The 12575-nt window shown below is 40.3% G+C and overlaps 1 protein-coding gene across 1 annotated transcript; it reads right to left on the bottom strand.

The window, feature by feature from the left end:
* Positions 1–2226: 2226 nt before the first annotated feature.
* Positions 2227–8626, bottom strand: dnajb4 (DnaJ heat shock protein family (Hsp40) member B4). Its single transcript, XM_004078605.4, has 3 exons — positions 8113–8626; positions 4750–5330; positions 2227–2724 (listed from the first exon to the last, which is right to left on the bottom strand). Exons 1-3 carry the CDS (start codon positions 8321–8323, stop codon positions 2494–2496), a joined length of 1023 nt encoding a protein of 340 aa, XP_004078653.1. The 5' UTR covers positions 8324–8626; the 3' UTR covers positions 2227–2493.
* Positions 8627–12575: the final 3949 nt, after the last annotated feature.

Below are 12575 nucleotides of genomic sequence, written 5' to 3'. Positions count from 1 at the left end.
AAGACAGGGAAAAGGATTTCTTACCACAGCTCAAAAAACAAGATCATATTAATAAAAGAACAGATAACAAAAGACAACAAATAGCACTACATCTATACAACACATAACACAATGAAGTGTCTATAAAGTGTTGCAGAATCTAAACAGAACCAAATAACGGCATCCAAACCATGTCTTTCCTGTCACATCGGTGAAAAATATCCCTTTGGAGGACTCTTGTTTAATTACTGTCAATTAGGAGAATTATTCTGAAAATGTCTATAAAACTGCCTTGGCTTTATTTTATTTTAAACGCAGCTTTTCAAACGTGTGGACAAAAACAGCACAAGCCAAAAATGACTTATTTCCCAGCATAAATGCCTCATCACCATAAACAGATTCAGACAAAAAGTGCATTGAACTTCTGACTTATCAAAATAAAAATATATAACACAGAATTTTTACTTTATTCTTAATTTTTTCAACTTAATTAGAACAAAATTATTTTTTTCCCTCAAAGGTTTGTTCAGAATATTATACTTTTACTGTAGAATTTCACTTTTATAGTCTGAAGTTTTGACTCAACAGCATATTTTTGACCCTTACCTTTATTTATTTAGTTAGTTTTTAAAATTCTCCATTTTGGCTAAAACGATTAAGACCGTCAGAATTTTCCGTTCACCACGTTTTTAGATTAAATTTAATAATTAATGCATCTAAAACAAAAAAATGAAGTTACCACTCTTCATTTCCAAACCCACTGATTAGAACTTGACGATCAATTCCAAAAAGTGATTCCGTTTATTGCATGCAGTTACCATGCGATGCAAACATTGCAGAAGACGTTCTCAGGGCTGCACTGGAGAGCATCGCTCACAGAAAGCCCCTCCAGGGTTCGTCTCCAGACCCCCACACTGCGATGGGTGATGTGGCGTCCCCTGGTGGGGCAGAGGCCTCCTGTGTCAGAGGCTGACACTAAGCAGCTTAGAGCTGGCAGCTATATTTACACAGTCATAATTATGTCATCATAGCTCTTCCTTAAACAGTGGGGGTTTTTTTATTCTGATGTTTGCATATCCAAAATGTACATATCTGGTTACCAACAACAAAATATTCACAGTAAGCTATCAAAATAGATATCATTTACTTTTCTCCCGCTGCTGTGAAGAACCTGTTTTCATGAAGTCATTTTCCTTTTTTGGAGAAATGCTACACAGACTACCAATAAAACAAAGAGTAGGAGCAATGCTAAATCAAGTACAGTTAATACACACTTGATTTCACGGAGGAGAAATCTGCAGAAGCTTCTACTCCATAACTGAAACAACAAAGAATCATCTAAAAAGGTCGTGTCGCACAGCCACTACGTATAATTAGCACATATTGCAGCGTACGGAGGAAAATTGGTCGTAACTGAATAACCCTTGTGCTATCTAGTGGGGTCCAGATGACCCCACCCTTACATTGACGTGTTCTCCCTACCATGACAAAGGTGGATAAAGGTGAAAAGACTTCATGTAATCCATGGACACCAGTGAAGATCACAAATCATTGATGAAAAAAGGTTCAGAGCACTGTCTAGTGGGTCTAGATGACCCCACCTCCAACGTTAACATTGGGAGTGGGGTCATCTGGACCAGAACACGTAAATCAACGTAGAACATGAACCGTGTGAGATTATTGCGCTGTTTACATGGCAATTTATTAGTGATTTGTGCATCGATTACATAATTTTAACATGAAATGTGCGCCGTATACGCGATAGGAAAGTTAGACGTCAGTTGTACATGCATGAAAAGTCTGTTAGACATACGTGGAGCGGTCGTGGGAATACACAAATTTGCGAACCACGCGTAAGTGTGTAAGCTTCACGTAATAATTAAACTACGTAAAATATGCGTAAACTGCATAATTCCACACCATCTGCGTGCATCGATGAATGACGAACCCAAGAAACACGAATGGATATCACGCCTGGATCACGAAAGACTCAAATTTCACACGTAGAAAATGCGCAAAATGTACGCAGTGGCTGTGTGACACGGCCTTGAAAGTCTTTGCCTACAATGCACTTGTTGCATACAGCCATATACCTCTTGGATATCTTGCACACAAATATTAAGAGAGCTTCAGAATCCATCAAAATAAAACACTAAAGAGAGTTTCACACAGGTCACTGAATCAGGTCAGACCTATAAGAATCAAGGTTTCATTTGGCAATACATTTCTTCCAGGAGTTCTGTAAGATTTTTTTTGGCAAATATATTTTTGCAACCAAACGTCATCTGCTGTGACTGTGGCAAAAGCCAGCTTCCATCCAACCCAGTACATAACAGTCCAGACAGTCTTTCATTGCACTTGTATCAGTTTGGCAGCATGCGTGACAGTTAGAAAAGCTCAAAAATAGAAATTGCACATTCGTCGGTTGGGCGTCCGTCTGCGTACCGTCACAGCTGGTCTCCAGCGGCTGTGTCTCCTCTCAGGGTCTGAGCGCCGTCATGCTGCTGCCTCGCACTAAGCAGGCAAGTGCCGCTTCAGGACGTCCTTGGCGTTGCCAGGCAACGCATCCGGAAAGTTCACGTCAAACTCCACCACCAGGTCGCCCCTCTGCTCCGGGTTTTTGGGCAAAGGTAGACCCTGTCCCGTCACCGTTTTTCTCAGGCCAGGCTTGATTACATCCGTGATTTTCATGTTGCATGTCTTCCCGTCTATTGTTGACACGGTGACCGAGCATCCACACAAGGACTGCAAAGTAAACAAAAGGACGCCCAGTTAGACAGTAGAAACACGCCTGTGGTCGTCTGCAGGTGAGAACTGAAATGCACGGAATAAAACCTTCAGCTATTGTCTTGACCCTAAACTATACGTTCTTCTGTATCAGCTGAAACTGTGTAAACAATGATTTATTTAAAAAACTACAGTATATCAAATGTAAAAAATAAATCTGCTAATAGCTTTTTCACTTGAAATATAAAATATATTTTAAAGGCCAAGTGTTATTTTACAGTGACGTAAAGTGTTTAGGAAACTGTATGTTTATTTATGGAGTGAGTTTTCTCTAAAGTCTGCATCACATCTCCTAAAAGACCCACACACCAATGAAAATTGTGCTTTTTTTCATGCTATTGTAGCATTTTCTGATGATGGAGGACATATATAAAGAAAGTTCAGATTAATTGCATTTCTGAGTATTTCTTTGTTGAATTTGTTGCGAATCTGGAGCAGAGGAAAACCCTGTTTGAAAAAGCTTATGTTTGTGATACAGCAACAGAAATTGGGGGGACCAAAGTCTTCCTGCTCTGCTGCATTCTGATCATCCACCTGCAGTCCAAAAGATCCATGAGCATCATTGTTTTCCTGGTCTGAGCTGGAATCTGGATCTGAACTGGACGCCTCGATAGCTCCAACATTGCTCGCCATTTTTGTTGCACCGCAAATGTTAGTTTGGGGGTGTGAGGGGCTGTAAGCTAGTGAGAGAGAGTGTAAACAAAGGGATAATGGGATGTAAGAGGAGGGTTACTTCCACCCAGCAGTCCTGCCCACAATCAGAGATGAACTCCTGCCACTCTGCAGAAACTATGTCTTAGAAAATGATACAGGTTTTTAGATTTTGGCTAGAAACCACATAATCATCATTGAAAAACCACTGGGAACGCTTTAAAAATAGATCAAAATATGATCGGAGTGGGGCTTCCATTCTAGATGATGGGCGTGGGTTAAAATAATCATGGGGGAGTCGAATCATGCGTTGGGTTTGAGGTGTCACAGTCCAATGGAAAGGTGAAAGCCTTCATAGATGACATGTTTTTAGACGTTAGCAGGAAACTGTTAGGGTATGACTTAGTTTTTCTACAGCATAATCACTTTAGACCCATTACAAAGCAGATATGTATTTAATAGTCTCCTTTTATACTTTTTTGCAATGTATAATTACTTGTACTGATCTGGAGCTACAGCAGTGTTACTGTGACAAAGCTGTGATCTGACATTTCTCAAGCATCTTGAAGCTTCTTTATCATCAGATGTTATTTGTGGAGAGCTGTTTCTCACGAGAACTTGATGGAATCTGTCTCCTCCATTTGTCTAGATACAAAGGTCCAAGTGTGAGTGCTGCACTCTTGACCTGTGTGATGATGATGAGACTGTCAGAGTTTGAGGCTACACCGCTTTGCACTGTTGTGCTCAAACTAACCTCAACAATCATCATCAGGTCATTTGTCTGCTCTAGACTGCCTTATCTTTTAGTTTAACTGTTTCTTATTCCGGTTCAAACTTTTGGAAAACAAAGGAAAACCTCTGACAGTGAAACGACCTGAAACTCTCGTCTCGGTCTACAGTTTCACCGTTGCCGTCATGGTGACGGATAGTTTTTTTGGGTGTGTTTCACTGCGGGAATGGGCTGATCTTGTGTGGTTAGCGTGCGGCGATCAGACATTCAGAGACGAGGCTGTGAAATTTCTCACTGAGAGCCGAGGAGAGTGGGAGGAACCAGAAAAGTACATGTTGCGTGTGGGCGACCGTCGCCTTGCAAGGGTCGTGAAGATCCCATTCCTCCATGTGGATGATGTCGGTTGCATAAGTGTTTGTGTGTAGATCAGCACTATGTTCATTCAGTACGGGGTTTGAGGTAGACTTCCTCCGGTTTATTGATTGTAACGCAGCTGTTTGGCGTCCAAAGCTTGGAGCTTTGTTCTCCACTCAAAGTGAACTTGCTCATAAACTCGCCGATATGACGAATCCATGTACCAGACTGAAATAGAACTAACGCACCTGTCTTAAGCTCACACGAACAGGATACACGATGTTGGAGCCCTCTCGCCTGAAGTGCGGGTGAGGTTTGTCCTTGATGACGAAGACGATGTCAGCGGGAATGGTGTTGGGCGACTCGTCGCCTTCCCGTGGGAATGTGATCTTTGTCCCCTCCTTCCAGCCTCTCTTGATCTCAATGGTGAGGATCTTATCCTCCGTTCGCATGGTCCTGCCGTCTGGGTTCAGCCTTTTGCGGGAGATTTTCATTCTCTTGGTGCAGCCGTGGAAGACTTCTTCCAGGGTGACCCTCAGTTCATGCACGATGGGGGGGTCTTGCTTCCGACGCTGCTGCCCGCCAAGGCCCACGTGGCCGTCCCGAGGGAAGCCGTTCATGTTGAAGCTGGTGAAGGAGCCAAAGGGGTCGTTCCCATCCACATCCATGTCCTCGTCGTCTCGTCCGTTGGCTTTGCGCCCAAAGAACATCTCGAAAGGGTTGGAGCCACCAAAAAAAGTGGCAAAGGTGGCATGAGGGTCTCCATGGAAGGTGTAGGTGAAGTTGGTGCCCTGTCCATCGCCAGCCGGAGCACTTCCACCCTTCAGACCTGATGGACAACACAAGTTAGTCATCAGTATCGTGACACAGAGGAGATAATGTGTCACAATGCAACAACAGGCTGTAAATGTGAGGATGCAACGAACTGAATGCAACAAATCCACGAGCAGCTCTGTTAAATTACAAAATTACAGGAAAAAAACTGTTGTTCTGACAGTTTTTTCACATTTGAAAATGTGTCTTGTGTTTGCTTGTCATTTACCATTTATCTGAGAGCTTAGTCATGTGATCCGGACTTCTAGTACAGTTTTTCTCCAAAGAAGATCTGCAGTCTCCAATAAAGTTGGTGAGGAGGAGTAAAGCTTTGGATCTCTCAGACGGTTTCACTTTATGAAGTTAACAGTAGATCGATGATACCTCTGATGGTAAAATATGCTGAAAGATATGTCTTTTCTCAGAGGTTAAACTATGATCAATTATCCTACGGTAAGTTTAATGGAAAACAACAATGACTTGGACTTTGACGGTGTGTTCAGACTGAAAAAAGTCCATTGGTCCAGATCGAGCCCTGAAGTTTGCACTTAGTCTGTATTCAGACTGCCGTCTACTGTACTTTCCTGTTTTGACCACCTTGAGAGATGGGTCCGAGAGCGGTTTCTGCTCCCGGACCAGGGGCCGGTTGGGTATGACCATAATGAAAATTTATTCTGGATTTTCGGGGGAAACAAACTCTGGTTCACTTTAAGCGAACCAAATGTCCAGTCTGAATACAGTCTTAGATATATAAGGGGAAGACTAGACCTCTTCACCCACTTAAACACCTTTTTCTCCTGCCAGGTTGATCATAAAGTGAGGGCCTTTGAAACAAAACAAAATCTGAGAAAATTCTTGCGGCCGTGTCACAGTTTTTTCTCGCATATTGCACGGATGAAAATTGGTCATACGTGAAAAGATTGAGAAAGTTGTGGTCTTTATGTGAAATTTTCACAGATGTATCAAAAATGAATCACCCTAAAACCGAAGAGGGAGTACGAATGAACCACGCAAATAACACGTAAAATCGACGTAAAAGCCAAACCTGGCCCAAAATTCATGTGTCAATTACATATTTTTAACATGAAATGTGCGCCATACACGCAATATGAAAGTTACACATCGGTGGTTCATGCGTGAAAAATCTGTTAGACATTCGTGGAACGGTTGTGGAAAGACACAAATTTGCATATGCATCTCGCAAAAATCACGCACAATTGCGTAAGATTTGCGTAATAATTAAACAACAGTAAATGGGCGGCCGTGGTGCAGCGGTAGGGCGGTCGACCCATAATTGTAATATTCCGCGTTCGATTCCCGCCTTGCACGCCCATGAGTCGAAGTGTCCTTGGGCAAGACACTGAACCCCACCTTGCCTCTGGTGGGAGGTTGGTGCCAGTGTGTGAATGTGTGTGTGAGCATGGGTGAATGGGACTGTGACTGTTAAGCGCTTTGGGCCTTTGAAAGAAGGTAGAAAGCACTATATAAGTATACGCCATTCTATGTAAGTATACGCCAAACAGTGTAAATCTCAACCGCCCGAAAATTTTGAATAGCTCAAAACCAAATTCACCCAAAGACCGTCAGCTGAAACCGACGGACATCTATGCACATCGACGAACGCAAGAAGCACTTATGAATGACGAATGTCCTGAATGTGTCACGAAAGACCGAAATTTCATACGAGGAAAATCAGGAAAAAGTATGTAGCGGCTGTATGACACGGTCTTTAGATTGTAACCAACTTTACATCGTTAATCCCAGTAACCCTTATGCTATCCTGTGGGGTCCAGATGACCCCACCCTAATTGACATGTTCTCCCTACTATGACAAAGGTGGATAAAGGTGGAAGGATTTCATGTAATCCATGGACACCAGTGAAGATCACAAAAGAAGAAAAAAGGTTCAGTCATCTGGACCCCAAAAGACAGGTATTGGCTTGCTCAGCGCAAGAAGATAGCACAAGGGTTATAAAATAAAAAATACTTAAAGAAACTATAGATTTGGCTACATTTAATCCTGCCTTCATCCTGAATCCCACACATCTAAAAGCATTTCTGTGGATCTTTGAAAGGTGATGGTGTCAAAACCACACAGTAGGTTGCTCTTCTTCCTCCATCCACACTTCTGTGGTAACCATGGCAATAGTGGAAAAGCATTCCTTTCTTAAAGGGATGCAGATGGTGCATTTCAAAACCATCTATTGAGGCTAAAAATGTGGCCTGTAAAGGTAACTTGAGTGTAAATCGTGTGATGCTGATATGATTCTAGTGAAAATGGTGGAATGTCACTCATTAATGATGGAAAGACATTTCCAGACCCATTAAAGACATGACTCATCTTCTGACTCAGGCAGATTAGTTCTTCAGTGTCAGCATCCATACCTGATTTTCACAGATAATCAGCGGTTTGTCATCACCCTTTGACGTAATAAAATAAAAGTGAAAATAAAATATTAAAGTGATAAAATATGAAAAAAGTCATAGTTAAAGAATAGGGACAAGAATAAAGCACTTCATGCTTCAAAAATGGGTGCAGAACTCAGCTGTGGGTCGTTTTTATATTTAAAAAAATAAGAAGCATGAAGCCAAACCCTCAATAACTGCAGAGAGCTGTGGTACAGTGGTCTGCCGAACAGCTGTTTTCTGGATTTCCCCTGACACTGAGGGACTCGAACTGAAGCCAACTGTGCTTTTGGCCCAGCCATCCACATGCATCACCATGACCTGAAGGGGGGATTTGGGGGCCAATCTGGCAACTCAGAGGGAGAAAGGGCGATAAACGGCGTGAACGTTACCTTCCTCTCCATACTGATCATAAATGTCCCTTTTCTTAGGGTCGCTCAGGACTTCGTAGGCTTCAGCGACCTCCTTAAATTTCTCATCGGCGTTTGCAGACTTGTTTTTGTCCGGATGCCATTTCAGCGCTTGTTTTCTGTAAGCTTTCTTGATATCCTCGTCCGTGGCTCCTTTAGAGATCCCCAGCGTCTTATAATAATCTTTACCCATCTTTTAAAAAAGGAAACAAACAAAAATCACACAGAAATATCAAATAAAAATCGGAATCGCCCCGCAGAGCAGTTGCTTCTGGCCCGGCTCGATGATGATCGATGCTCTTCACAGCCAAAGTGTCGACGTTAAATCAGCGCAGGGCAGAGACGGAGCGCGAGATGAGGGGCATTTGGGGGCGCTTGAGTCAACGTCATGGACCCTCTGTTATTTATCCGCGACTGGACGACCCTCTTTAAATAGACACGGCTGCCCTCCCTGCATCCACAGCGCCAAAGTCAAGCTGCACGTGAACCACGACATCCCATTTCCGGTGATTCCTGTTAGCCGTTAGCTCGGACTTTAACTGCGTACTAAAATGTTGAAAATGTAAATTTATACTCATATATATTTTTTTTCACTTTTTAAAACTGTTTCAATATGTTTAATTCGTTTTTTTAAATAAAAAAATAAAACATTTCAATACATTATACATAAAACCTTCTAATTCATTAGTTTGCAGAAATGTCACTTTCTTTCATTCATAGAGAGAAACAGTTTTAATAACAGTTTGTTGAATTGGACGTGTCCGCTCGGACCGCTCCCGACTGTGACGCTTTCGTCCATCAAATCACTTTTATTTTGACAGTGTATTTCCGGTGGACTCTATTTGAGAGACGGAAGTTGATCTGGAATTGAGCGGCTCTTTCTGGAAAGCAAATGCTGATGAAGCTCGTCATCCTCTATAAAGGGGCCCTTTACACCCCGCACAGGTGAAAAGTGAACAAAAAAAGACCTGCTTTATCTTCTTGACATCACAATAGAAAACCAAGGCAGGACACCCCACATCCCCCACAACCCCATATGGACAAAATGTATACCTTTGGTAAACTTTCACCTGAAACAGTTACTCATCTATTTTAGCATTGCCCCCTTTACTCAATCTTCTGGGCAAATTTTCTGTGATTTCTTTTGTTACAAATCTGCTTGTGTTGTTTGGCTTCCGCCATCACAGGAATATGCCAATCCGATTTTTAAGAAATACATTCATCTTCCTGGCTAAATTTTACTTTCATTAATGCAAATTTTCTAACAAAATTCCAACGTTTTCTTAACTTTAGTGGAGGTCAAACTATATTGAAACTTTTCATTTTTCAAACAACAAAAAAGCTAGAAAATATTCAAATTCCAATTCTGCAATGTTTTTTCATTCTTACTTCTATATACTCATTGTGTGATTTTGTCTGTTTGTTCCTACCCCTGGCTCCTTATGTTGTTTATTTTATTGTGATTTATTTTATATTATTGATATGTTTGTATTGATTTACAATGTATAATAATAGTTTTGAACTGAAACTGACATTTATAATAAAGTTAGAAAATAAAAAATCCCCAATATCCCAGAACCCCAAGTGCCCCAACAAGATGTTACTATCTAACATTTAATAAAAAATGCCTATAAACATTTAAACTGTGCATTGTAAAATGTAATCCACGTGTATCTTGTTATGTTGTGATGAACCTTGTGATGAACGTCTGATAAACTATCAGTGTATTATTTTCTGTATTTTATTTACATCTGTTCTTCTAAGCTATTTATCATCTTTGTGCAAATGTATAGATGAAAGCCATAAGCCTACAGTTTTTTTGGCGGTCCCTTTTAATTGTGCAAAAGAATAAAAATCAAATCAACCCTTAGATAACTTACCAGAAAAGCCACGCTTGCATATATCAAATCAAATCAAATCTAACTTTTTTTGGATAGCACTTTTCCAACTTGTGTTACTCAAAGTGCTTTACATAAAAAACCTAATTGATTTATAAAAACAAAAAGCAAGACACTGCACAAAAAATATGCATAAAACCAGTGTGATGCACAGAGGAGCACCGAGAGGAAATCATCCGCAAGAAGCTTCGTGTCTTTGGGAGGCGTCCCCCCCTTCTGCAGAGGATCAATAAGGACAAACTGTCCTGTTAAGGTCTGTGAGTACTTTTCCCCCAGCAGTTGAATGTATCCAAGAAGAGAGGCAACGGAGAAACGAGTATTAAAAACATGATCAGGGGCCCTTACTCCCGGAGGAAAGGTCTCCCCCTGGACTTGCACAACATCTGTCAGGGTCTGACAGGAAAGACCCCAACCTTGGAATCACGTTGTTACTACTGTTCTTTGTTCTTGTTCATTATGAGAGTTGAACAGTCAATAAGTTATCTATATTTTGAAACGTGCATTTTTTTCCAGAGTGATGAAAGGTATTAAAGTTATTTATTTTAATGTTAATGGACTCACAAATCCTAATAAGCGTAGCAGAGTGCAAACTAAGATGAAGAAAGAGCAAGCACAAGTGGTGTATTTATAAGAAACCCACATAAATGATAGGGAACATTAAAAATGAAAGAAAATGGGCTTTACAAATATGTTTTTCTCCTCATACAAATCTGGCGAGGCGTGGCAATCCTAATCTCAAAAAATTTAAACTTTGAAAAGTCTTTTGAGATTAAGGATAAAGAAGGTAGGTTTGTTTTCGTGCGGGGAACGATAGACGGTAATCTAGTCTCATTCGTGAATGCATATGCACCACCAGGAAGCGACTTGAGTTTCTTTAAAAATATTATGAACATAATTGGAAACAGAAACCCAATGTCTATTGATTTGTGGTGCAGACCTAAACATCAGACTAAGGCCTGACTTGGATAGTTCTAGTGGGTGACTACAAGAACCAAATACTTTATATTAAAAAGTCTGCAATCTTAGAGAAGGTTGGTTTGATAGACATATGGAGAGATCTTTTCCTTATAAGGAGAGACTACTCTCATTACTCGGCCCCACACTAACTTTATACCAGAACAGATTATTTCCTAACTTTTGGGAAAGTTAAAGATAGAATTCAAAGATTTGAAATGGGATGAATAGACATAAGCGATCATGCACCATTATATCTAACTATTCATTTAAACACATGCCCAAAATTATCCACTTGGAAATTAAATTCATCCTTGCTCAAAGACATAAATATTTAAAAAATAATGATAAAAGAAATGACAGATTTTCTTAAATCAAATGATAATGGAGAAGTGTCATTTTCAATACTATGGGACACATTAAAAGCTGTCAGAAGAGGGAAAATTATATCAATCGCCTCCCATAGGAAGAAAACACGTAATAGAAAGGCTGAAGAATTACAAAAGAAGTTGACACAATTAGAAAGTGAACATAAAAAAACCCTTTAACAAGCACGCTGAAACAATTAAAAGAAGTTAGAAATGAAATAACTAATCTTAGTACGCAAGACATAAAGAAAAAAAGAATGTATTTGAAACAGAACTACTACGAAGGTGGATCCAAATCAATGAAAATTTTAGCATGGAAACTGAAAAAGAAAATTGCTGACAGCACTGTTAGCAAAATCAAACATCCAGAAACTTGAAACATTATAACCAAGTAAAGTGAGATGCATGGAGCATTTGAAGCATTTTACAAACAATTGTACTCCAAAGTACCTGGTAGGACTGAGGACGAGATTGATTTTCTTAATTCCATAAACCTACCAACTCTGAACGATCAACAAAATAAGAAAATGACAGCAGAGGTCACATGAATGGAACTCAGGAAAGCCATAAGTTGTTTGAAAACCAATGTCACCGGATTCTGATGGCTTTACGGCAGAGTGGTATAAGGAGTTTAAAGATGAGTTGGCCCCTTTAATGCTTCTTGCATTTAACTGGGTGTTAAAGAAATCACAAATACTACCAAGTTGGAATGAAACCATTATTTCTGCCATCTGAGTGTGGCTCATATAGACCGATCTCTGTCCTTAATATAGATTACAGGCTGTTTAGCTCAATTATGGCCAGGTGAATGGAGGAATCTTTACCCAGTCCGATATGTAACGACCAGACTGGATTCATAAGAAACAGGCAGACACAAGATATTATAATATAATAGAGCAGATAAAACATCTAAAAATAAAGCTATAGACGCGGAAAAGGCATTTGACTCAGTAAATTGGGATTTTCTGTATAAAGCATTGACTAAATTTGGATTGCATAACACAGTTGTTGAAACAGTGAAGGCTCTGTATGCCAATCCCACAGCAAGAGTTAAAGTTAATGGTTATCTCTCAAACAGCTTTACAATCCAGAGAGGAAATAAACAAGGTTGTGCCTGGTCTCCACTTTTATTTGCCTCATATTTAGAGCCGCTGGCACAATCAAATAGACAAAGCAAAGACATCAAAGGAGTAAATATTCAAGGACAGGAACACAAACTTGCGTG

Source organism: Oryzias latipes, chromosome 17, assembly GCF_002234675.1.
Source record: "Oryzias latipes chromosome 17, ASM223467v1".
Taxonomy (NCBI): domain Eukaryota; kingdom Metazoa; phylum Chordata; class Actinopteri; order Beloniformes; family Adrianichthyidae; genus Oryzias; species Oryzias latipes.
This window is presented reverse-complemented; position numbering and strand designations above follow the sequence as displayed.